General features: G+C 37.4%; 1 protein-coding gene and 1 long non-coding RNA gene across 5 annotated transcripts; one reads left to right on the top strand and one right to left on the bottom strand.

Annotated features, from left to right (window-relative positions):
- Nucleotides 1-1011: 1011 nt before the first annotated feature.
- xpo1b (exportin 1 (CRM1 homolog, yeast) b) lies at nt 1012-23553 on the bottom strand. 4 transcript variants are annotated; one of them, XM_073928519.1, is made up of 25 exons: nt 21849-23553; nt 21447-21578; nt 19348-19449; nt 16422-16494; nt 15706-15767; nt 15581-15625; nt 15283-15464; nt 15115-15163; nt 14672-14791; nt 14444-14572; nt 14200-14358; nt 13924-14121; nt 13705-13843; nt 13418-13599; nt 12737-12893; nt 12312-12475; nt 12049-12183; nt 11604-11787; nt 8780-8886; nt 6676-6870; nt 5431-5599; nt 5208-5342; nt 4747-4906; nt 4293-4389; nt 1012-2491 (listed from the first exon to the last, which is right to left on the bottom strand). In XM_073928519.1, exons 1-25 carry the CDS (start codon nt 21873-21875, stop codon nt 2345-2347), a joined length of 3249 nt encoding a protein of 1082 aa, XP_073784620.1. In that variant the 5' UTR covers nt 21876-23553; the 3' UTR covers nt 1012-2344. The 4 variants fall into 4 exon arrangements, with proteins under 4 accessions (XP_073784620.1, XP_009291328.1, XP_073784621.1 ...); XM_009293053.5 differs by having other exon boundaries at nt 23170-23553; XM_073928520.1 differs by having other exon boundaries at nt 22963-23018.
- On the top strand, nt 22650-25425 carry LOC141378566 (uncharacterized). Its single transcript, XR_012393388.1, has 2 exons — nt 22650-22733; nt 24781-25425. It is a non-coding gene; the product is annotated as an uncharacterized lncRNA (long non-coding RNA).
- Nucleotides 25426-27191: the final 1766 nt, after the last annotated feature.

The raw sequence follows: 27191 nt of genomic DNA, 5'->3' as shown, positions 1-27191 counted from the left end.
CAGTGTATTTGATGACTTGTCTACTTCTGGGTTATTTTTTGACATATATTAGATTTTAGTCACTTGACTGATTTTCAAGGCCCAAATTTAGCCTTGTTTTGACTAATCCATCTATGTTTAAACGTCTATAAAACATGAAACTGCTTGGTTGGATGAATTCTCTAAAGTTCAAACGTTGGTCCTGTTTTCTAAAACATAATAAAAACATGCCTGACAACGTGGCACCTTTTTTTGTTAAAAGCTCTTTCATTCATTCCTTTTCCTTCGGTTTAGTGCCTTTATTCATCAGGGGTCGCAACAGTAGACTGAACCACCAACATGTCCAGCATATGTTTTACACAGCAGATTCCCTTCCAGCTGCAACCCAGTACTGAGAAACATCCATACACACGTACACTATGGCCAATTTAGTTTATTCAATTAACCTATACCGCATATCTTTGGACTTGTGGGGGAAACTGGAGCACCCAGAGGAAACCTACATGAACAGGGGGAGAACATGCAAACTCCACACAGAAACGTCAACTGACCCAGCCAAAGCTTGAACCAGCGACCTTCTGGCTGTGAGGCAACAGCGCTACCCACTGCTCATACATTTTCCTTCGGCTTTGTCCCCGTTTATCAGTTGCCACAGCAGAATGAACTGCCAACTATTCCAGCATATGTTCTATCTCCAAAGCAAATTCCCTTCCAGCTGCAACCCAGTACTGGGAAACACCCACACTTTCTCATTCATACACACACACACACACACACTATGGACTTTTTTTTTGAAGAAACTCACATGAACACCGGTAGAACATGCAAACTACACACAGAAATACCAACTGGGACTCGAACCAGCGACCTTCTTGCTGCGAGGCAACAGTGCTAATCACTGAGCCACCGTGCAGCCCAAAACGCGTAATTATAAATGTTGAATGAGAAAATGATAACCATGTATGTGTATACTGTGTATATAAACCAAGTCAACCCAATAAAAAGAAGAAACCCAAGAGAAATGAGCCAGAATTATAAAATTCCTCCAACTTTAATCAGTTCAAAAAGTTTCACAACAAATGCAACACATAATAATAATAATAAAGGGGAAATTCACCATTGATCATCGATATCTGGATTGGTACATTCTTCTTCCTAATGAGAATGTTGGCATTTATGTCGTTTTCTCAGAATAAAAACTTTTGTGTTTTATCTGGACAGGAAATAAAGATAAAAAGCAAAACAAAATACAAAATTAAATGTAAACTGAGATTTATTTTGCTCTACGTAGTGTCCTGCAGCACTACAGCATGGTAAACAATGTAAATTAGTACAATTCAGGAAAGAAAACAACTCCAAAGCAGTCTCCGAGTGAGAGTTAACATGAGCAGTTATAAAGGTGTAGCCTACAAGAACCCATAAATATTTCAACCACTTGTTTTTTTAAACTTCAATTTAATGAAAGCTCACAAAAGGAGCAACCGTCCTCATTGAGGAAAACAAAAAACCTGATGTCGGCTCAGCGACAACACACACGCACACTCGCACACCCACAACAAAACAGGACGAAACATCTGCGTGTTCCCTTGGTAGTAAAGATGCTGTACAGTGATGCTGATATGAACATGTAGAAGCTGCTGAACACTCCTGTGTAGAAAAAAAACGAAAAGCGCAAATGGAGCGCCGCTTCAAAGCAGCATCGATCAGACTGTTCAACTCAGCTATCCGCTTCACATTCTGCTGAGAGCTACTGTAGTCCCAAACCACACCAAACGCCAGCCAATGAGCACGCAGCACCTGTGCAAACTCACCAATCGCAGACATTCGTTGACATTCTCATTGGCTAAATCACACACACACATAAACTGACACGAGGTACCATCTATACCTGCTGTCAGAACGCACACAGCTCCCTGCAAACAAAACAAACTGCACTCTGGTCTTCATATATATATATAATGTACATGAACAAATACATGACGTGTGGAAGTTGAAACGAAAAACGCAAAAGCACAAGCGAGTTAACTGTACAGATGTGACACTTCATGCACCGTTCAGGTTACAGTGACCAAACGTAAGCTGTTGACAATGGAAAAGTAATACATAAAAGTGTCTGTATGAAACGCGTACTATGCAAATAGGGCCACTGGGTGACAGCATCGTTTACATATTGGCATCGTTTTGGTCAAGAGAGAGCCAAGTGCGGAAATCACCTCCTCGCATGAAGAGCCTAAGTATTTACACACACACACACACACTTAGAGAAAACACACAGAAGAGCAGCCACAACAACACTTTAGTTGTGTGTTGAGCTTGTTTAGGAGTCAGCGCAGTGTGTCTGTGTGTACTGTGTTTGTGTGCAAACTCAGTCACACATCTCTTCTGGTATTTCATGAGGGTTGAGGATGCCAGGCACGGACATCTGCAGCTTGTGTTTCTCCTCCTGGGCCTGACGCAATGATGCCTCCCGCTCCTCCAGGAACAGATCAGATGTGTCCTCACCGGCAAACTCCTGCAGGTACACAGAGAATCCAGTCAGCGGTTTATGGTTGCTACTAGCACAGATTGATCTCTGCTATAATTGTCCTCTCTCTATCTTTCACACACAGATCTGGTCAGGACGTAATAATGTTCAGGGTTCACACTCTAAACCAAATGGCAAATTCCCTGATATTCAGCTCCTAAAAAGCTGAATATCCATGAACTATAATGAACAGTACACGAGCAGCAGTGTTGAGCAGTCTCTCTAGATCTGAATAATTCCGCAGTCGCTAAATTAAACGCAAAATAAAACATATGGTGCAAAACCTGAAAACAATTTTTAAGTGCTGGAGGTTTTTCCTCGAGATTTTGGCTAACCAGGACACTGTTCAAATTTCTACCATGTCATCTGCATTATTTATTATTATTTTTTATTGTATTTTGCCTAATTACCCTAACTTGCCGACTTAACCTGGTTAAGCCTTTACATGTCACCAGAAAAATATCTTTTAGTCAAATATTATTATCATTATGGCAAAAATAAAATATATTAGTTATTAGAAATGAGTAATTAAATCTATAGAAATGTGTTGATAAAATCTTACTGGTAATAATATAATATATAATCTGTATACCATTTTATGTTAAAAATAATGGTTAAATGTTATATTTTTGATGGTTAAATGACTAATGTGCGCTGGGCTAATCAGTTATTCCATTAAACAGCAGTTTCTTTAGTTATTCCATAGTTACCATTAATAAGGTTCAAATTGGGTTAACACTACATGTTTTTTTTTTTTTTTAGGTGGAGCTGTCATTAGTATGTTTAAAAATTAGGTTCTCAATTTAATGCCCCACAATGACAAAAGTACATATGAGACCATGCATTCAGGTTTAAGTGTTCACCTGGACTGATATTGCACAAAAGTAAGAGAAGGAATTAAGCGGGGACTATCCTTGGTGAATTTAGTCTTGACAGGCTAAATTAAGTTATTCTTTGCAGCTAGCCTACACCAGAGCAGGCTAACAACCAGGCTAAGATTAATCCTAGTGATTTATAATGTTAGTTTTAATGTCAATGCTACTAGAAATGAATGCGTTTTACATATCTTTTTTGTATTACTTATTATTATTATTATTATATAGTTTTTTTTTTTGATGAAACCTCAAATAAAAGATTAAATAGTCTCAATTATGAAGAAAAAAAGTATAAATGGAAATGATAGATAAATGATTATACTGATAAAGATTAAATAAACTTAATACAATAAAATAAACAGACAACGGGAGTTTCCAGATTGGTGGACAATAGAGGCATTTTTTAACTCACATCAGGTTTTATCAATATTTGTTACCATTGATTCTGTAATCGATCCTGTAATCTGTTAACATGTGCGTGAATGTCCACACATCCTGGCTATCAACATCAGGTTTGACATAGCGGCTTGTTCTCATCCTGGATAAGCAAATGTGCAATGGACTAAGCCTAGAGGACCTAATTAAACTAGGTCAAGCCATGCTTCTTCTGTTATCCTGGCTTTCTTGATTTCAATTTTCTACAATAACGCTCAGGATATAAAAACATGTACGTATACACACACACACACACTCTGTTCCCATGCACTTCAGCTGACCCATACAGTTTCACCACCCTTCATGGTCTCTTAAAAGGTCAAAGTTACAGCACACTTGCTTCCTCACACCATCTCCATTTCCTCCACTCACACCCTCATCTATCATCTGCTCAAATACGTCATTACTACTGACATTGTATTAAAGGCAACCCAATTTATTTAGAGATTATTAAGGCTCTCAACTGGTTTGCAGCTCACCTTGATCTGTACAAGGAAATCCCTCAAGTGCTCCTTGAATGCTGCGATGTCTTGGTTTAAACTGAACAGGCCAGTCACAAATACTTTTACCTGGGCACTACAAAGAGGAAGAAAACAATCATACAGTCAGATTGGAAATGAAACTAGACATGAACAGTTTGCAGACTGTTGCTGCAGAACTAAAACTGTATTAATTAATCTCACAGCAAGATGTCTACTGAGAACAAACAAGCTTTTACCTGAGAGATGTGTTGCATGACATTCAACCAAATGCAATTATCACCAAAACAACTGCAGTTAGTGGATTTACTGACACTGATTTTATTATTAACCTCCTAATGCTCTGAAAATCTGTATAGTACTTGGGTCCTTCTAAACCCAACGCATTAGTATTCCTTTTTCAAAAGATGCAGGTTTGTGAAGCATCAGCTCAGGTGCATTGTGGGATACTCACTCTTGTAAGTGTGGGAAAGCTGATTTAAGCAAGTTGGCCACATACTCCTGGATGAACACTTGGTTGTTGACTGGGTTTGATGGGTTCAGAGTTGTACTGATTTTTCCTTCCTCGACGAGGTTAAACATGTACGCTAATATTGATGCGTGCATAGTTAAACCTAAAGTTTTAATGCAAAAAAAAAAATGACATATATAAGAACTGAATTATAAAAACTAGAGTCAAGCCTGAAATTATTCATACCCAAGCAAATTCTGACCTAAAGCTTTTGTTCGAATGTGAATAAAAGCTGAGAATTTGATGCCTCTTGTACATAGTCCTATTGTCTTTTAGGAGAAGCCCATGTCGCTTCTGTAAAGTAATTTTAAGTCAAAATTTGCCAGGGGTATAAACTATTTCAGGCTTGCAATGATTTAAAATAATTAATAGAGTGTTTTAAGGAGCAAGTGATAGGAGCTGACCGGCTGTGTGTGACGTGTCCGTGACGACAGAGAAGATGTGTTGAAGGATGTCACAGAAGTATGTCTGATAGAAGCTCTGAGCCGCTGCCTCCTCCTGAGCCACATTCTGCAGCAGAGTGTAGAGGATCTGCAGGCCTGCAGGACATTTCACATTGTATGTTATGCTTAATGATTATGGTTTATCAGTTAGGCATTACGGTACATAAGATATCAGTGTTCTCACCAGTGTCTGCCACATTTCTCATAGTGTGTTTAAAAGCCCATATAATGGAGTCCAGCACAAGCTTAAACTGGGCTGGGGGTATGGCCAAGAATGCAGGGAAACAGTGAGAGTTCACCGCCTGAAGCAGGTAGAAGAAATGCGTCCGGTGCTCTGGGTACTCTTCAAAATCCTAAACAAAAATATAAATGTATACTAGTTATTTAGTTGTTTATTTTTTATATCATGGAAAATAAATGGGGACTATATTATATAATATTTTCCCTTTTTACATCATTTAATAATTTTCTTTTTACGTGATAAACATTTATTAATTTCTGGTAAAATCTTATGCATTTCATTATAAATTAATAAATAAAGTAATAGTACTAGTGTTAAAAGTTTAATAAAATGTGTTTGATGAAAAGCGAATCGTAAAAAAGCGAATAATAAATTAATTTATCCATTCATAAATATTAGTACTAGTATTAAAGGTTTTTTTTATCTTTAAGCAAAATGGTTTTTGCAAAAAAAAAAAAAAACATTTGATCAAATATTGAAAGTCTCTTTATGATTTAGGAATTAATTTAGGTAAGGCTTTATTTTTATGGTCCCTATTGCACATTTTGTTGACAAAGTTGCATTGCAACCACATGACAATCATTTCTTATTTGAGTATTAGTAGACTGTCTGCTTAATATCAGTTGATACTGCTGTTTCAACAGACATTAAACTGACTATAAAAACTTTGCAAGTACATATCAACTTAAACTAACCCTTACCTAACAGTCTACTTATAATCTAATGAGAATTAACTGGCATGTAGATGCAATGTTTGTTCAATTCAACAAAATGCGTTTAAGGGACCATCAAAATAAAGTGATACCGTAATTTATTGTAAGTGAATGTACATAAACCCAGGTAAAAAAGGAATATAATGCAATTCAATGTGGGACACAATCTGCCCCTCGAGGATTTTGCTGGGAAAATTATTTTTATATTTGTGGCGTAAAATGACAGATTTTGTGATGCTTTCTCAAAACGTATGACATTGTGCACTTCAATTCTTGTGTTATGCTTTGAAAATACACAAACATTTTACAATTTGTATATTTTTGATCTCAAGAACCACTAGATTCAAAATTCTGGAGGGACTGAACAACAAACATGAATATAAGAAGTATGATGCAATCTGGCTTTAATAATAAATGACAATGTACTATTAAATATTTATTTCATAATAGTGATGGATAAACAAATGCAGCTTACTTTGTTGATCATGTTTAATGTGCACTCAAACACTGCATCAAATATCTGTGGGATCTCTCCAGTGATGTGTCCACCCAGTTTGTTTACGATTGTTGCCATGGTGCTGAGGACTTCCGGTTCTCTCGCCGCCGGAACATTGCGCTGATAATCAATGAGCACAGCATCCAGCAATGGAGGGACAAAGTTCTCCCCCACCTAGAGCATGAACAAAAAAAAAACACACATGCGCACACAGGCTTAAAGGATGAGCGGATAAGTGTGTGTTGCGTAAGGACATCACTAATCTCAACAGGTTCAGACTGACAGACCTGAAGCAGGTAGAACAGCATGATCTGCATGGAGACAAATACTGAATTTAACAAACGGACAGATATGAGACTTTCGGCTGCTGCAATCATTTCTTGCTTATTCTAAAATAAATTTTGGCCGTTGTGGAGTCTTGTTTTGCTATATTAAAGATAATGATTTTACTTTGATTTAATCACTGAGTGCTATTTGTGAACACAAGAATGGTTTGATTGGTTAATTAAATTTTCATGGAATGCTCAGATAAGAGCACATTTTTTTGTTTGTTGTTGTTATTTTCTAAACCACATTTTTCAGGGTGTGGATGGATAATTTACTGTTAGCTTTTCTCATTGCTTTTAACACTATTTATTTGTTATTATTCACCAATAATGCTATTTGTTTTTATCCATTTCTCCCATAGACAACTGAATCAAATAGCAAAAACGCACTTCTGCATCGCAATATAAGGTCAATAAGCAAAGTGCATTTCTTATGTTCTGTTACATGACATGTTTTTTTTCCAACAATTTTTTATGTTGCCACTGGATAACATTAAATGCATAGTTAAATATGGATTAAACACTTTCTTTGAGCAATTCCCATGTTATGGATGTGACATTACTTGGCACTAAAAACTTAAAACATAAATGCACAGAGAAAGTACTGTATGTTAACTTTATATTGAAACATCTGTTTATATTTTCCAAAACAACTAAACACAGAATAATAAGATGAGAAAAATATCAATCGGTAAACATTTTTTATATTTTAAAAGATAAAAATAAACATGCGTTATGGATGGGACCAAAAAAAAAAGTTTACAGTTTACAAAATACTTTGAAGCAGGGCTGCTCAACCCTGTTCCTGGAGATCTACCTTCCTACAGTGTTCAGCTTTAACCCTGATCAAACACACCTGAACCAATGAATTAGGGCCTGAACAGCACTTAATAATTACAGGCAGGTGTGTTTAATCAGGGTTGCAACTGGAATCTGCAGGAAGGTAAATCTCCAAGAACAGGGTTAAGCTCCACTCCTTTGAAGAACGTCAGTGAATTAGCCAAAAGCACAAGCCAAAAGCAATAATGCCATTCAAAAGGATAAGAGTTGGCTCTCTATAAAACAAAATGATTGCTTATGTATGTATATATGTATGTATATATATATATATATATATATATATATATATATATATATATATATATATATATATATATATATATATATATATATATATATATATATATATATATATAATTTTTTTTTTTATTGATGAGGAATAAGCTTTATTATTAAATGTTTAGATGAAGTGTAATAAGTCATACTGGAAGACAATATATTTACTTAATTATTGTTTTATTAAAATATTAATAAATAAACTACCAAGAACTTACATTGAGATTATAATGCTGCTTAAGACTACAGTAACATTGCAAAACAAGTATACTTCTTATATTATTTACAATAATATGTCATTATTATTTATTTATATTATTTTCTTATATTTTTGTAAGTTTTGACAAGTCACTAGTACTACAATTTATATTTTTCCTTTTTCATTCTGAAAAGTGTTAAATTTTGTGGATTTGCTGTGGAGTGAAGATAACTTAAATGGATGTTTATAATATTTCGAAACATTTGCCTCATTTTTCTGTTTAATGTGAGAGTTGTTTTCCCTCTCAACAATGCAGTTTTAAACCTATGCAACTTACATTCGGTGAGACTTCTTTTCTGGAAAAATATAGAAATATACATTATATATTTAACAACTTGATTTTCTTCTGGACTTCCAGCCTTAATAAAGCTTTGGGTCTCACCATTTGTGGGTCATTAGAGCGGCTGACCCAGCCTGAGATCAGCTTTAGAGTCTCCCTCTTGACTGTGCGCATACTCCTGATGAGTGGCTGCTTGGTTACCATCTCACCTATAAAACAAAACAAAAAGAAACAAAAAAAAAAAACAGATAAGCACATACGTAAACAAATCTCTTGTGGTCCTGACTGTATTAATTGTATGTTTACATAATTCATAAATGGTTCAAATAAGCAGATTAGAATTAATAATAATAAAACTATTAATTCAACATTGCTCGTTTTGTGTGAATCTGCAGTGCTATATATAGCTGCTCAAAATACCCTGTAATGGACTGCTGTTCACATACACACATGGTGCTAAGCTCTGTGGCAGCCTTTTGTCTTCCAGCTGAGTGAGTTTGTGTAATCAGACTGACTTCAGTTGAATGCGGATCACTCTGAGGCCCCGTTTACACTAGTGCGTTTTAGTTTTAAAACGGCATTTTAGAATGAAAACGATCCGCGTCCACACTCGCGTTTTACCCAGCGTTTCTGAACTGCTCTCCGTCCACACCAAAACACTGAAAACGCACATCACGTGACCACACACACACACTTTGGCAAGTGCTGCAGCCCATCTACCCAGATGAGAGCTCTGCTGGTCGGACTTCTCATCAAGCATCTCCCACTGGATCTAATCTCACTATATTTATTAAACGTGATATTTCATTCATCTTGTTGTCTTTATCTAACGACATATTCCCTGACTTTGGTCATTGGAATCTATTACTTGTTCTCAGGTAACGTGTTTCGGCTGAGCGCAAAGATAAGTTTATGATTAATGTAAGCACGTAGCCTATTCTGTATATTGACTGATCGCTTGCCTTTATTTCCTATAATGTATAAACTTATTGTATGTTATACTTTTATAATGGCCGTTATCGATTATTAAAACTGATATTCAGCAAAAGAGAGGGTATGTTTCGTATTTTCACTGAAATTGAAAGGAGGCAGTTATCGGCTCCGTTTTGTTATAAATATCCACACAGTGAAGATGACGCTCAGGCAGCACGACGCCTCAACATTTCTGCTGTCTGTTTAGTTGTTAATATTAAAATAAAAATAGGCAGTTCCTTATCAAGTTTACATTTTATTGTTGAGAAAGTGAAACAACGTAGCCAGGGTGATGTGAATAAAGTTATAAAGTACACTGTTCCCTTTGAAGATTTACCCGTGTCCTCGGTATGTTTTCCATATCAAACTGAGAAGAAGAGATGCAGCCTTGATCAAACTTGCGAAGTCTGAACTTACACTGAGAAGATTCAGGACTGAACTGTGTGTTAGGCTACTTAATATTGAGGAAAAGCCCCAATCAGAGAGGCGAATGTCTGCAGCCCCGCCTCCGTTTTCAGATGTCTCCGTCTTTCCCCATCCACACTGAGACGGAGCAGCAGCGTTTCAGAATGAAAGCGGCCTCTCCACCGTTTTTTGAAACGCTCCGTTTTCGGCGCTCAAAAACTCCGGCGTAGTGTGGACGGATGGCGTAACCGTAGCAAAACTTATGCGTTTTCAAACTAAAACGCATTAGTGTAAACGGGGCCTGAGGCCCCGTTTACACTAGTGCGTTATAGTTTTAAAAACGGCGTTCTAGAATGAAAACGATCCGCGTCCACACTCGCGTTTTACCCAGCGTTTCTGAACTGCTCGCCGTCCACACCAAAACGCTGAAAATGCACATCACGTGACCACAAACACACACACACACTCTCGGGCAAGCGCTGGAGCCCATCTACCCAGATGAGAGCTGTGCTAGTCGGACTTCTCATCAAGCATCTCCCGCTGGATCTAATCTCACTATATTTATTAAACGGGATATTTCATTCATCTTGTTGTCTTTATCTAACGACATATTCCCTGACTTTGGTCATTGGAATCTATTACTTGTTCTCAGGTAACGTGTTTTGGCTGAGCGCAAAGATAAGTTAATGATTAATCCATGTACATTCCTGTATATTGATCGCTTGCCTTTATTTCCTATAATGTATAAACTTATTGTATGTTATACTTTTATAATGGCCATTATCGATTATTAAAACTGATATTCAGCAAAAGAGAGGGTATGTTTCGTATTTTCACTGAAATTGAAAGGAGGCAGGTGTTATAGGCTCCGTTTTGTTATAAATATCCACACAGTGAAGATGACGCTCATATATACAGCACGACGCCTCAACATGTCTGCTGTCTGTTAAGTTGCTAATATTAAAATAAAAATAGGCAGTTCCTTAAATCATGTTAACATTTTATTGTTGAGAAAGTGAAACAACTTAGCCAGGGTGATGTGAATAAAGTTATAAAATACACTGTTCCCTTTGAAGATTTACCCGTGTCCTCGGTATAGTCTGCAGACTGCAGCCTTAATCAAACTTGCGAAGTCTGAACTTACACGGAGAAGATTCAGGACTGAACTGTGTGTTAGGCTACTTAATATTGAGGAAAAGCCCCAATCAGAGAGGCGAATGTCTGCAGCCCCGCCTCCGTTTTCAGATGTCTCCGTTTTCCATCATCCATACTTAGACGGAGCAGCAGCGTTTCAGAATGAAAACGGCCTCTCCAGCGTTTTCGAAATGCTCCGTTTTTAGGCGCTCGACAACTCCAGCATAGTGTGGACGGATGGCGTAACCGTAGCAAAACTTATGAGTTTTTAAACTAAAACGCATTAGTGTAAACGGGGCCTGAGACAACCAACAGAGATGCAAATACACACATAATCTTAAACTCGTGCCTACCTGTAATGATAAAATCTGCAATGTACACAGAGAGGCTTGATTGCTAAATTAAAAAAACATACCATTGGTCTGGATGGCAGCAGAGATGTTTTCACTGAGGCACTTGTATACGTTGAGCATATCCAGGTATATTCGACCAAGTTGAATGACAAAAGGGTGTCCCACTGCTTTACACGCTCTAACATTGGTCTTCAGGATGCTGCCCAACTGCTTCACTGTCTCCGGGTCCTTCAGAATGTCCACGTTCTACAGCAAGACAACACTATTTACTTAAAGTCAGTTTTACAAATGGGTTTCAAATCAGGGAAAACAGCACACAGTTCTGCTTAATACAAAAGCTTTCTGATTGGTTCTCTGTAATAACCTGAAACTAATTATGATAACTGGTGCTGTTATATTAGTTGTAGTGTGGAATATCACATTTTTTATTAATTTTAATTACATGTTTGTTACTATAAGCTTTTATGGTGTAAATGAACAAACCTTGCTTTCTGAAACTATACACACCTTTGTGGCCTGCTGAATAATGCTGTCCCACACCTGGTTAGGCAACAACATGTACTTCTCTATCAGGTGTTCCTGCACAGCCTGGTCGGTCTGCGCTCCAATCATATACCCAACAGCTTCGTAAAACGTGTGCACCTGAAAACAGGAAATGGTGACTCAAGTCCAGCTGCTTTCCAAGAGCATCTCAATAGTAGTATATTTGGTATATGTGGAACAGTCAGAGTCAGAAAAGGCTAAAGGAGACAGATGAGTTTATCTGGTACCTGCTGGGGCTGCAGGTCACAGATGATGGTGTTGATGTTGTTGAGGATCTCATCAATGAAGGGCATCACCTCCCCCACCTGCACCTGCACAAAATGCCTCCTGCACTTCTGAGCGATCTTAATGAACGTGTCACATGCCATATCCTGCACTCCATCATGGGTTTCTGAGAAAAACAAAAAGTGAAACACCACATGACTACATCAGTCCTTTTATAATTAAGTTAAAATTAGAAGGTCAGCTTAATGTATTATAACCAATGCTAAAATAGCTAAAACAATAGCAAAAAATGTTGAACTTGCTGAGTATGTGTACTGAAATGACATCAAACATGCTGCTATTTTAAAATCAAACAAAAAGATATCACAACTGTGTACAGACACGCATATCTGATTCTATTCTAAGACTCAAAGCCTTTGAAACTCACCATGCATGAACTCAAATAATTTGTTGACAACTGTTTTCAGGAATTTCCAGTGCGCACGTAGGAATCGTGGGTACTGGCCCACTATGTACATGATGTTGGAGGCAATGATGGCCTTATTATCCTTGCCTCTCTTCTGCTCACACAGACCTAGTAGGTCCTGTAGATGACATAGGCATGTTATTATGGTTTTAATGTTATGTTACAGAATTTAACAACAGCTATATAACAGACCTTTGATTAAATAAGTCTGCAAGTCATTGACTTAAACTGATGTTGTCTTCAGGCCACTTAAGTTTTAGCTTATACGATGCTAGGCAACATCTTTCTCTCACACAGATTTAGTCACAATGGTTAAAAAGGTGCAAATTCATGGATGACCAACAGGTATTAGGCAGAAATATTAATAATTAATTAATTATTAAATTAACATAAATAATTAATTACTCATAGTGAGCCTGATGGTGGGGAGTCATTAGGTGTGAGTGATGCATCTGGGCTCATTTCAGCATCATAGCTGATGATTAAAAATAATCATAAATATAAATGTCTTCAAACAATAGTCTCTGGACTCAAATGCACAATACAGTGATACAATAAACCTTTTAGCCAAATCAAAACAGTAGTCTTGTTCATGGGTAAAGTGTACCCTCTGGCAGTTTTATGTGTTAAAGAGGTCCACACCTTTATGACTGTGACGAGGAACCGCTTCTCATCTTCCTCATGCATGGCTCCACTAATGGAACCAATGGCCCAGCACAGTGTGTTTAGGTTCTTCCAGGACCACTCAGTACCGTTCACCTGATTATGAAGCTTTTCTGTCATAATACGCTCTGTGTCAGCATAGTCCAGATGGGTAAGGTAGACTACAGAGCAAGAAACATATTCAAAATGTGATGGAAACCAACAATAAAGCATAGTTAATTAGACAAAAAATCTGCATTAAAAGTGAAGAATGACTAAGTTCTCACCAAGTGTCTCCCTCATGTTCTTGTATAGATTAATGGAGTCTGTATCCTTCATGAATTCTCGAACCACCTCTCCCTGATCGTTCTCCACCACCAGCACTTCCTCTGGCTTGGCCATGCGGCTGACCATCAACAAACGCACCTGCAGGACAGCGACACACTCACTTATGGGTGCTGCTATCCAAGGTGAATTATTTCTGAGTGGTGTGTTTGTGAGCTAACCTTAGAAAGCACAGGCAGGTAGAGTTGTCTGCGGGGCGGAACATCAAAGTGCTGGCTCCCTGAGAGAAGGGGAGAGGTGGACGTTGAGAAAGGACTCTCTCTGTAGAGTTCAGCTGCAAGGTGGTTCCAGTACTCCAAACAGATCTTAAAGATCTCAGTCTCCTCCACTTCTGACACTAGCAACATGTAATGTAGAGCCTAAATGCAAAAACAAATAGACCTTTAACATAATGGCACAAAGGCTGATTCTCCATAATCAACAGTTTGTGCAATTACCTCCATAAGAGTCTCTCTGAGGTTTAGTCTCTTTTCTATCAGCTGTCCGTGCTCTTTGAGAAAGGTGCAGAGGAACAAGCTGAGGTTCTGAATGAAGTTTTGCTCGTCATCTTTACCGTTGGCATACGCCAGTCGGATGTTAGTGTTCAGGGGAAGCATCTTCAACAGAAAATAAATAAAGAGAACATCAGAATGGCCCAAGGCTGACTTGTACATGATAATTTTGCAGCGAAGAGGAAGTTACTTGTTTGAGCTGCATCATGGTCAGAGTGAAGAGATTGACAAACTGCTCTTCATACTGGCTGACGCTGACTCCTGCTATCTCAGTCAAGCACTTGAGGGTCACGTTGCGAAACATTGGAACATTTAAAAACTATGGACAAACCCAACAATTAGTACAACAACTACAGGCTTTATAAGTGTGAAATGCTTTAATGCTCAAAGTTTCTGGTAAGAACTGCAGACAGGTTACCTTGTATACAAGAGTACTGATGAGTTTAGTTTCAAAGATATAACCTAATGGAATCCAGTTGAGAAATCTCAGAAGAGTCTCTAAAGTAGCATGTACCAGTGGAGCGTTCTGAGAATTTTCCTGAGAAGCAGGCAGAAGGAAAAAACGGTGTTAAGCCAATAAAAAACTCAACAATTAACAAAGGTTTGAACAAATGGCTGATTTTAAAATTTCCATATGGTTCAACTTCAAAACTTTACTCTTGAGACATTAAAAACCAAAGACTTATAAACTATGTTCATGGATTTGAAGTTACTTATCGCTGCAATACGTATTGACAGAGAGGAGAGGAGAATGTGTGCATGATTAGGGGAAAAAAAGTCTGCATAGACATTTACAAAAGGGTGCATTTGGAATGTGTGCATTTTTGCAGGAGAGAAAGACGAAATGAAAACAATATGTACCATCACAAACTGGCACAACTGGAATATCTGAGAGAACTCGTTGCACATGCTGTGGATAGAAACCAGAAAACACAACAATACTGATTGAAATCTAAATCTGGCCTCATTTAATAATCATCAAGTTTAAATTAAGACCGTTATTTTCTTCCTCTTTTAATTCAGTCTCACCTATCCTTCAGATGTTTGGCTTTCACTTGTGTCATCTGGCCACTGGAGAAGTCAAACACCTCCTCACTGAGGAGCTTCAGAATGATCATGTTGTTCTGGCACAAGCTCTCACTGGTGCGACTTGCACCCACAATATCACTAATAAATGTGGGCCAGTGTTTAGGCCACTCCTGCTTCAGAATCTATACAGATCACACACAGACATTTCCACAGCAGTCATCAAATGTACACACATTTATGTCAAGTGACATTTTTGTAAACCTGTAGCATTGAATATTTAATGCTAAACAAACCTCACCTGTACCAATATCATGTTGAGTTTTCCAATGTAAACCTTTTCTTTCTGAAAAGAGGCAGAGCATTTCATAAGACAAACAGCAACCACAGAAAACCGCTAAACGATACAAGTGGAATTTCACTAACCTCAACATTAGCTGCATCTGATGATGTCTTGATAATGAGACCCACAACATATTTTTTAATGCCTGAAAAAAAAGCAGCACAGTGAAGAAAGTCAATGCTTGCAGTTAAACTCCACAAAGGCCCATGAGCTTTCCAGTCGGATGGAAGCAGCTCATCTCGGAGGACTTGTTTCTGTTTGTACATCAGCATATTAAAGATTTGTAGCATTTCTCACAGATGAACAAACAAACAAAAAAAGGCTAGCTGCAACTGAAATCAAATACTGCTTTATAATTAACATATTTTTATTTATTGAAATCATTCTAAAAATCACTGTTAAATCATAAAATAAGCTTTATTTTTTTAATAAACTAGCCTATGAATAGGTGTTTGTCATTTTTTGTTTCACGCCATGCTTTAAAAAAAGAGACTCTATCCTTTTTGGAAACAGATGAACATTAAGCCGAGCAGACGACCTTCCATGCATTTTTAAAAAGGGAATTCAGCTCAACTTGGCAATCACACACTTGATTCTAATGAATGTCTTGGCCTGCTAGAAACGTCTTGTAAAGTCAAGCCTGTCACAGAGGGAAACGTTGACTTCTACATTTCAATGATCCCTCGCTTGTCCAAATCCAGCCTTTGAGCTGCTTATGACTTAAGAATTGATTTAGACTGGATATTAATTACTTGTTCATGTCAAAGTGGCGAGGGGAATTTTTGTGAGTCACTCTTACCTTCGCACTGGTTTCTGGGCAGAATCTTCCATCTTGTTTTAATAACTGTTTCCAGAATCTGCAGAGCATAGTACTGTAATGCCAAGAGAACAAATCAAGCATTAATGACCCAAGCTTTAACCAGCCGATCTGCCAGAGCTGCACAAGGAAAACAAAAAAAATTGCTCTTAACTTTGACTGCCTAATACATTTCCACATATTCTTTTTGATTTCAGATTGAAAACAAAAAACATCATGCAGATTTGACTTGAGTGATAATTGTTGTAATAAAGAACTCAAAAAGGAGAACAAAAAAATCATTCATAATCCCCCATCAAAATCCTAAACAATGTTTGTATGAGATTCTGCAGAAGTTTTGCTGTTTCTGGCCGTGTCACACCAGAATGTGAAAGACAAGAAAGAAGGCATTAAATGGCAAACAGCTAATGGTTTGCTTCTCTGCCCGGCCGGAACGACGCAACAACTGTGTTCGAAAACAAAAAGAACCGTAGAATTCTTTGAAATGCTTTAAACGTCAGCGATACGTTTTCTCATTGGTCGACTACTGACCACATCCCTTTCTGTCTTAAAGTGACACTACTGTTTCCACCAATAACTGGTGTGGGTCTCAAAAACAGCAAGACGAGCCACAGGTTTGGATCTATAAAACTACCTTAAAATGTTTTACATGCTGCTTTTAAGAAAGTATTCATGGTGCATTAGTGTCCTTGTTATGGTCACTAGTGTTATTAGGATCATCAGCATTTCGACTGTAGGGATTAATAAGAAGAGGCAAAAAACGTGAGACAAAAATGTTAATGTGTTAAAGGAAAACAGAAAATACTGATGACAGAAGGATATTAAAGGTTGAAGGCCTGGAGAAATAGGTTACTTGCATATGCAAAGATTTCAGGGTTTCTGCAGGTTTCACCAAGTTAAATTTAAGACTTACGACATTTTTAAGACCATTATCAATGAAACTCAAAAATGGGCTAAAGACTTAGGCTTTTTTCAAATGGCCCAGATTAAAAATATTTTTATTTGACCTATTAAAAAAAACATATTATAATTTAATACATTTAATAATACAATAATAAATAACATTAATAATAAACAATGAAATAAATTAGATTTTATTTCTTAGCTAAATAATTTAAATATTGTGTAAAAACAAGCAAGCTCTACTTTCCATACACTTTTTTTCCAACATAAACTTTCTTTTAAAAAAAATAAATGAACAAAAGCTTTAAAGTTTTAAAAACAAATTATAAACTTAATCTATGCGCAACATTCCAACAGTCCAGGTCGGTGTCATCAGCAGAAAATACATGAAGAATTTTAAACAAATGTTATTGTAAAAAAAATTATTAAACCATTATGATAAATAGAGTTAAAAATGACCTCTATAAAGAGTTTAAAGTTTTACTGAGATGGATTCTTAGTGATTGTATGGGTTTTGGCTAGATTGGGTAGCAATATATGAACAAAGAAAAATTAAGACCTGTTTAAAAAACATTTAAGACCTACAACATAATATTTCAGTAAATTGAGATGTAAGATTTTAAGACCCCACAGAAACCCAGTATTTCACCCAATGAAAATCACCAGTAGGCGTTCACCTTTAATTGTCCCAAGAATTCAAATAAATATTAACATTGCAACAGCATGCAAAGTATTATATTTTGACTGCTCACATGTGATGTTGCAACATTTCTTGGTGCATGATTGGGAGAAAAATTACAGGGCCAGGATAGAAATGCAGAAATGCTTAGGGAGAAAACGGATTGCACAGCACAGACACTGATAATCCCTACAGTGAAAATAGCTGTAACCACCCATGATTGGGGTAGAAATAAAAATGGGGTAAACTGCCTGCCTATCTCCCTGTCGTCTCTCAGCTCCATATGAGGCATGTGCAGTGTGAATGGAGGCACAGCAGAATTGAGAGTAAGGGAATGAAAAGGTAGACCTTGTGGAGGCCTGCCGCCAAAGCCTAGCTGTGTCAAGGTGCACAGGAAGACACACCCCTTTTCGTCCTATTACAAGCAATCAACATAATGGAACATTGTGATTAATATCAAATATGAACAACTTCAATTAATTGAATTTGTTTGCTTTTTCACCGACTGTAAAATAAATTAAGCAAAAAGCCAAATGTTCAACAGCACTTTAAAGCGCTCGTTCTGTATTTTTCTTGATCAATTTAGACAAATTCAAAGAATTTACCTGCTCTGTATTTTTTCCTGTCTGTTCCTCTAGAGGCCTCACTTTTGGGCCATTATCATTTTGATATTATCGATACTGTTGATAAATCAACTCAAACATTAGTAATGACCAGAGTGTTAAGAGCAATCTTAAAAAGGCAAGCAGACGGCAAACTGGGTCAGCAGTACTTTGAGGAAGTCTATTAACACAGTGAGGAAAACCATTCATCCCAAATACAAAAAAGACTTAAGGTTTTATCAGTGCAGAAATGTTTACTTGTAAAACCAGAAATTGTACATGGATCCTCTGCTTTCCTTTATATAAAAATGATAAAATAAGAATTCATGGATCACTGTTTTAATACATCCTGACCTCAAACAGTCAGTCATCAAAGCACCTCTGGCTGCTGTACAGATGGAGGTACTGAGGCATTTCACCGTCAACAGAGGATCCTCACACATCAACTTTAACTCTGACTTTTCTTGACCAGGAAACGAATGCGAGGAGAGTGAAGGAAAATGTGATCTCACATGTGCACAAAGGAATCTGTTTCTGACTTGATGCTAAGCAACCCCAGTACGCTTAAAAAAGGGTCTTGCTTACATAAGGCAACCTTCCTGGTTCGAAAGAAAGAGCCAAAAACCAAATTGTGATTTTGTATGATGTGTGATAAGAGATCAGATCTTCCTCAAAGTATAGAAACCATGACCCACCAACTGGAGCAAGTTGGGTCTCTGCTTACTTTGGTGTTCATGTTTTGAGAGAACTCTAGAATGGTGTCGACTCGTGTCCACGCATCTGGGTGCTCCTTCAAATGAGTCAGCACCTCCTGGGCCATTCTTTGCTGAAACAAAAAAACATTCATCTTAACTTGTATAACACTATGGTGCAACAATATACTGGCTGAGTGTTAATGATGTCAGTGCATTCACTAATGTATATAGTAAATAAACAAACACTGCCATTTAAAAAGTGACATATATATATTTGTACAATTGTAAAAAGCTGCCAACTTTTTATATTATTTTTGAGTACAATTTATTTCTAAGATGCATTTTGAATTTAAACGAAAGAAGAATATTTTCAGTGGTAACAGAATGTCACAGTAAGGTTCCTCATGTAAAAATACATAATTTCTGCAAACCCTAAGGATTTTAAATAACTAATAAAAATAAATTAATTCAATTTAATCCAATTAAACAAAATTTTTCATTTGTTTGTTGTATTGTTAAGCTACACAAAAGTAAACTCAAATTTAATGTTGTAAATGAATCTGTTATATATATATATATATATATATATATATATATATATATATATATATATATATATATATATATATATATATATATATATATATATAAAACATACTGTCACTCAACAGATAGAGAACAATGCAGAATACATCAGTGAGCAAATCAATGCAAAGGCAGGTGCAGATTTACTACCGTTTTCTGCATGAACTAGGCCTGAACGATTTGTCCTAAAACCTAAATCTCGATTAATTAAACATTTTAACTCGATTACGATTAATGAAAGATTGTTTAATTTATTTGTTTTATGTTTTTGCCCTCATAGTTCACTGACAAGTTTTGTACAGTAAATGTGCTCACATATTACAAGTGAGAGATTTTTGATTGTGCATTACTTGATTAAAATTAAAGGAAACACACACTATCTACTGTCTATGATTATTTATTGAACATCAATATTGAACAACTGAGATAAAGACAAACAGTGCCTAAAACGCGGCTCTCCACGCCGCGCACCCACGTCACCTCTACCAAACTGACCAATCACAAAGCTTGTGCAACGTGTCGTTGTGACGCGCAATTACATTTTTTTGAGAAGTGTGCAGGTATGTGAACGCTTTGCTGGACTGTATGTGCCCTTGGCAGAAGTATAAAATGGAATATAATAGGATAAATTGGCCTTGAACAAGCGGGGTCACGTAACTCAACACATGGTAGGGAAAGTAATTGAAAAAATTTACTTGGAAAAATTTGATCAATTACAGGTTCTAAATGTCGATTTCGATTACTTTTCGATTGAGCTCCTTTGTGTTATAAATGGAATTATGCTTTCATTGTAATTTGTTTATCTTAAAATGTTTTGAAAAATCATGCATAAGTTCATATGATTAAATTCAAGATATATTAATAAATATTTATTTTTTTAAATAAATCAGGAAATTATCCACTGCCATTTTGTAATACATTTTATTAATCTTAGGTCCAAAATCCATAATTAAGTTGGCCCATAGTTATGTTTGGCCCTTCATTAGAAAAGGTTAGGGCGTTCCTGACCTAGATGATCTCACCCAACTACATTGAATAGGTGTCTAGGAATCTATCAATCAATATATCAATCGAAATACATCATTCAACATCAACACAAAATTTAAATGAATTGCTTTATATATTTTTAAATGCATTTGGATCATATAATTGTAGTTATTTTCTTGTTAAACTTATCAAGTACACAGTTTTGTACCTTTGTTTTCATCAAGTTTTCATAATCATCTTCGCTAGTAATATTGTAAATTACCTCAAAGTAGCTTGGTTCCATTAACGAGTTACATGATGTTTTATTTTAAAATACACTGCTGGTAAAGTGCAGACAGGGTTATATTTATCCAGTCTTTTGTCAAATGATCACCAAATTAATGCTTATTTCAGGACTCTTAGAATAATACTTTCCCTTTCAATCCATTTATTGTTATTTGTATTGACTATTTTATTATTTGATGTGCACTGGATAATTATCAGCTAATGTTATGTTATATCTTCAACACATACATCTGGTGCTGTATTTACCAATTTGTAAAATGATCTTACTTACCTGTGGCCCAACTCCATGGTACAGGCAGTTGACCACATTATCCAGCAGGTTGATATCCAATTTCTGGTTAAAGTCCAGCAGCTGTCTGGCTGCGTGGTCGGCTAACATTGTCATAATTGCTGGCATAGAGCTCTGTAGGGGACAGGGAGGAAACATCTAGCAGGGGCAAAGTCATGTCAAATGAACATATGGGTACAAAAATCCAAACAGCTGACCATTACGCCCCTCCCTCAACCAAACTCGGGATCACCCAAAAAGCCTTATATGTTCTAGCCTGTCAACACAGTAGTGCCTAATGGAGGGTTTAATCCTTAATAACAATAGGATAGGTTGGTGGCGTGATAAAGGTAACATGTTTGCAGCTTGGATATCCTGATGTGTGGAGAAACAAGAGACACTCACTGGGCTCATGATCATCACACCAGCCATTATTCTCTGAATGAGACCACGTGCTAGGCAGCCCTTTCGCTGACGACATTGTTTACATATAACAGAGGCGTAGCGTTACCGAGCGCTCTGCGTTAGTACACACTTTCTTTCTACTTTCATAAGACCACAACCACAAGACCTAATGCTGACTCGTAGTAGACTGAAGGACACTTGAATGGCCATTGCTCAAGCTAATTCAATTTGTACCCCGAAGCCAAACTGTTGCGTAACGAGGTAAGCATTACGGCCAAGAACCAAAAGAAGTTTGGCATCGGAGGAAATTTCAAGAATTTATTTAGACACGACAGTCAAGCTTTATGAGACCACGGGTCTCGCAGGCATAAACAAAGTGATGTGGTGTGCCATAACTAATCGTCAGTACTGCGCAACCTGTTGATTTACCCTCCTTTTCCACACATCACCTTATTTCATTCAGTAAGCTGTGACCACAATAGGATCTGTAACCCAACATAGAGCTACTAAGCATGCACACGTTTTCAAAACACAACTGGGTTGGACTAAGATAATGCCGCTTATGATGTTCTAGTTGTGTTGATATAGACTAGAACCCCTAATAATGCGTCGCTGTACATGACAGCAACTGCGTATGCATACAATCGTACAAAAGCGCTTGAATGGACGCTTTAGCGCGCGACTGACGTTAAAACGTCCAAGCAAACACCTCTTCCGTGAGAAAACACTGACGTTTCTGACGGACTACACCCGTTTTTGGATGACTTCTACGGGGGTGACTTTGCAAGGATCTCCCTCGCTGACTCTGGAGCAACCCCTCCCACCAACAGCATGCTCTGCACCCTACACCTGAAAGCTCTGCAGGCTTCACCAGCAGTAAACCAGGTAAGTAACACACTGTGGGTGCGTTATACGCGTTTAAATAACTAATGCTTTGGCTCTGGAACAGTCCGGAATGCGGTTTACAGTTGAATGACGCTCGCTAAACCCAAACAAGCGTGCTGCTGAAGTCTAACGTTAGCTCGTGATCGGAAGCGATGCAGTTGTTATTGTTATGATGTTACGTGAGATTAAAACTATTTTTCAAACGAACAAACCCCAAATATAACGTTACCATTTAGTCCAGCGTGACACCAGGAGCCATCACGCCACACACCCGCAACATCCAACAAACACTCAGCAGCACAACCAGCTCACTTTCTTTCGACTTCAACCTCCATACGTGCAATTTCTATTCATTTCAACACAATCTCACAGCATCATCATTCTCCAAACCAACCCAAGCACTCTAACTAGAAGTTTGCACCCCAAATTTACCTACCTAAAGTCCAAGCCTTTGAGAGAAAGAAGGTGGGCTTGTCTGCCAGAGTTGCTAAAATAATGTTTATTTGATCCAGTATCGCTGGTGCCTGTTTGTACACGCTTTCTGGAAAAAAAGCTTTAGGATGAGCCGTTGGCTGGTCAGCCACACTATTCCTCTGTGAAGACTACACGAGCTAGTAGCTTGATTTAAGGACCACTAGGATGTGAATTCCGCACCATCAATCACGGCGAGTTCAGTATTTTCTTACTCCGGTTCATTTTACGAAACAAAGTTAACCTTATTTCAGAAATGTGCTCTATACTTAAGTATATTTTGCACCAGGGCGGTATTAGAGTCTGAGCCTGTGCGCCTCTTCTTCTCACAAGCAACAAACTCGTAACCGGTTGAAACCGGTTCAGACTGGGAGATTCCATCTCGGTTTAGTTTTCAGCCGATGGCGCCGCGAAAAGTTTGGATTAACGTCACGCCCATGGCGGCCTGCTAATGGCCGTTGCGTTGCTAAGCACGTCCTCGCTCACACACCATTGGACGGCGAGCACGTCAATCAATCTATACTCTTTCTAGCGCCCACGCGACCGCTCCGCCCGTTTGGAGAAAAAGAAGGCAAACTGCGTGCAGAATGGACCTGTAATTCCTGATATTATTGCTCTCGTGTGTTTTGTTACTATTGTAAGGAAAAGCTAGTTTTAGCGTTAATAGTAACGTGTTTTGCACGACTCCGTCGATAAACATTCGCGTTTATATCCGCCGCGAGCTTTAATTTGATATTCCCCAGCAGTGCGCGTCTGATAATTGCATACATGCTCGGGAAAATGAATTTCAGGGTGGACTGAAGGAGATCGAGGGCATCGAGTCCGTGAGGCGGATGTTGGAGCTTGTACTTGTGCTGATTGTAAGCTGGTAATTTTCCACGAGCCACGAAGGGGAGTGGTTGTTCAGAGTCAGGGTATGAGACGCATGGCATGGGTCAGAGCTTGATACAATTGGCTTGTGATGGTCTCCATAAACTTAACTACCGCGAAATTGACTCCGGTATGGTTGTGATGGATGATAAACGCATCGAATCGCTCAAAAACATCATTATAAACAATCGGCGTGCTGTTTCATACAGACGTCAAACGCTCGCATGTTCACCCCCTCTTCGCTAGTCACGTGACGCAACGCCACTTAAACGTCAGTTGATGGAAAAATACTGGATTTTGTGTGCGCAAACTAATGTAGTGCCTGAACTGAACAAAGAATGAGAACAAGAATACATTGTCCTCTAGTCGAGCTGTCATTTAGGCTTAAATAAAACTTCGTTCCACAAGGTCACAGTGTCGAAGTCTTTCCGTTTAGTCCAGCATGTGGTCAGTATTACACACCTTCTGAAATGGCTAACTAAACAAGCAGTGTTACTGCACTTTAGGAATAGTAATTTTGTAAATGATATGCCCAACAACTGATCTCCCTTTTAGTAGAGGCCAGCATTTATTCCAGTGTTAGCTGGTGTTTAATTCAGCATTGCTGTTTTGTGCATTTAAATTGCTCCAGGTGTGATTTGATAATCAGCTGTTGTGTGAATCAGATCTATATTCATTACCTTTTGTTGTGTTTTATTATATGCAGGTCACATGCCGATGTAAACTTTGGAAGAAGAGATCAGTATGATGTGGCTTGAATGAATGTTTGTTTGTGAATCGTGTCTCAGTGTCTAGAAGTTTCTATGATATAGTTACTCATGTTTTCCAGGAATCAGAGTCAACTACTTTGTAACCCCTGTTCCAGTTTCTTTCTTTACAGCAGGTTTCCTGAAGTAATTAATAGATAGAGAATGGGTGTGTTTGGATAACACAGAGTAATATGTTGTGTTCAGTTGTGTGTCTTGTATTTAGTTTGAATTAAAGTGACAGTTCACCTGAAAATTGAAGAAGAAATTCCTCGTTTAAAAAATGTTGGAATACTTTGGTGGTCAACGGCTGCTGGGTTTTCGACATTCTTCAAAATGTCTTCTTTTGTGTTGAGGGTAATTATGAGAGAATTGTTTTTAAATTTTAGGGTGAACTATTTCTTTAAAACTCCAAAATTAAACACTAACTCTTTTAACGTTCACACATGGTGAATGTGCTCTTATTTTAGAAATGATAAGAAATCTCTTGTGTTTCTCAGGCTATGACTTCACTTTGTGTAAAAGAAAACTCACCATGCTTCATTTCTTTGTTGTCTCAGCTGTTTTGAATTATTTTGAGAAATACAATAAAGCATTGAAACTTCTCTGGAAGTCTGGTTTTGTTTATTGTGGGTTCCTGATCATGCATATGTACAAAGCATCAAAAGTATAACTGTGGCTGATGTGAAAACCTTGTATGCTTCCTATATTAAAGTGTGCCATTAATCAGCTCATTACAGAGGGTCTGAAAGTTAACAGGGTCAGGGGGCGAGTGAAAGAGGTCGTCCTGCCGAAGTGAGCTTAGGAGGGCTACACGTGCACTGTGGCACATACATGTGAATGAAATGGGCTGCTCTGTTTGGATTGGGCTGGATTGAGCCCGTTCCCACCGGTCCTACTAGTCCATTTACATGCATTATAATGACATCACCTGCTCCTCCCCTGTTTGACAGTTGTCATACTTGTGGTGTTTATGTACTGTCTAATAAACTGTTAATATTACCTTATTTATTGATTACATTTTTTTTAAATTGTTGTTTAGCAAATTGGTCACTATAGACAAACAATAAAACTAGACTGTAAAAATCCTGGTCGTCTTAAATTTTTAAGCTAAATGAAATTAACCTTATGAGTTCATTAAACTTGTTTTGTTGAACTGACTTAAAACAGCTTGTGCAACTTACACAATTAAGTTGGAACTTGAATAACTTAGTTTAATAAGTTATAATGAACTAAAAAAAAACACTATTATGACAAATTGATCATGTTTATTTTTTACAGTGTAGTTACTTGAAATAAAATAGAAATCATTTACTCACCCTTCCCTTGTTCAAAACCTATTTGATTTTCTTCCTTCTACACCAAAGAAGATATTTTGAAAAATGCTGGTTGCTGGTCCCCATTTACTTTAACAGGAATCTTTTTTCCTATTAAGGAGTTTGATGGGTGCCGGGCAGCAACCAGCATGTTTACAAATATCTTGTTTTCATCAGGAGAAAGAAGCTCATAAATGCTTTTTAAAAATGTGAGGGAGGATAAATGACATAGCAAGTTTTTGTTTTTTGAGTGTACTTCCTCTTAATAAAATATCAAAAACTAAATGTATTATAGGGTGACAGGGTGGCTGAGTGGTTAGCAATGTCGCCTCACAGCAAGAAGGTCACTGGTTCGAGACCAGACTGGGTTAGTTGGCATTTGTGGAGTTTGCATGTTCTTCCCGTGTTCACGTGGGTTTCCTCCGGGTGCTCCGGTTTCCCCCACAGTCCAAAGATATGCGGTATAGCCAGGGGTGGATTTAGTGATTTTAGATGTCCTAAGCAACTCCAGCCATAGGGTCTCAATTCCTGAAATGCCCCTTTCTACTTTTATTAAATTGTAATTAATTCAGCTGTTTTTTATATCACTTAATCTTTTTTCTTCACATTAACTTAACATTTTAAATAATCAGATGTCTCAAAATGAATTTACAACTAAAAATAACACTATATATATATATATATATTTTTTTTAAATTTGACAGTAGGACTGCTTCATGTGGTGGATATTTTTTATTAATATTAAGTAACATTAAGTTTTCATAATATATTTTATTGTATAATAAATAATATTTAATTATGTAAAATGTATTTGTTTGATTCTCATTATACAAAATATGATAGACAATTATGAATATATAGTTATATATAGCTTATAGGTGTAATTTATAGTTCTAGATATTTATTGTGGGCCCCCAGATGTCCTTAGGCCCTAAGCGGCCGCTTACCTTGCCTATTGGTTAAATCAGCCTCTGGTTATAGATGAATATAAATAAGCTAAATTGGTCATACTGTATGTATGTGTTTGTGAATGAGTGTGTATGGGTGTTTGTTTC

The sequence above is a fragment of the Danio rerio genome, chromosome 17 (assembly GCF_049306965.1).
Source record: "Danio rerio strain Tuebingen ecotype United States chromosome 17, GRCz12tu, whole genome shotgun sequence".
In the NCBI taxonomy this organism is placed as follows: Eukaryota; Metazoa; Chordata; class Actinopteri; order Cypriniformes; family Danionidae; genus Danio; species Danio rerio.
This window is presented reverse-complemented; position numbering and strand designations above follow the sequence as displayed.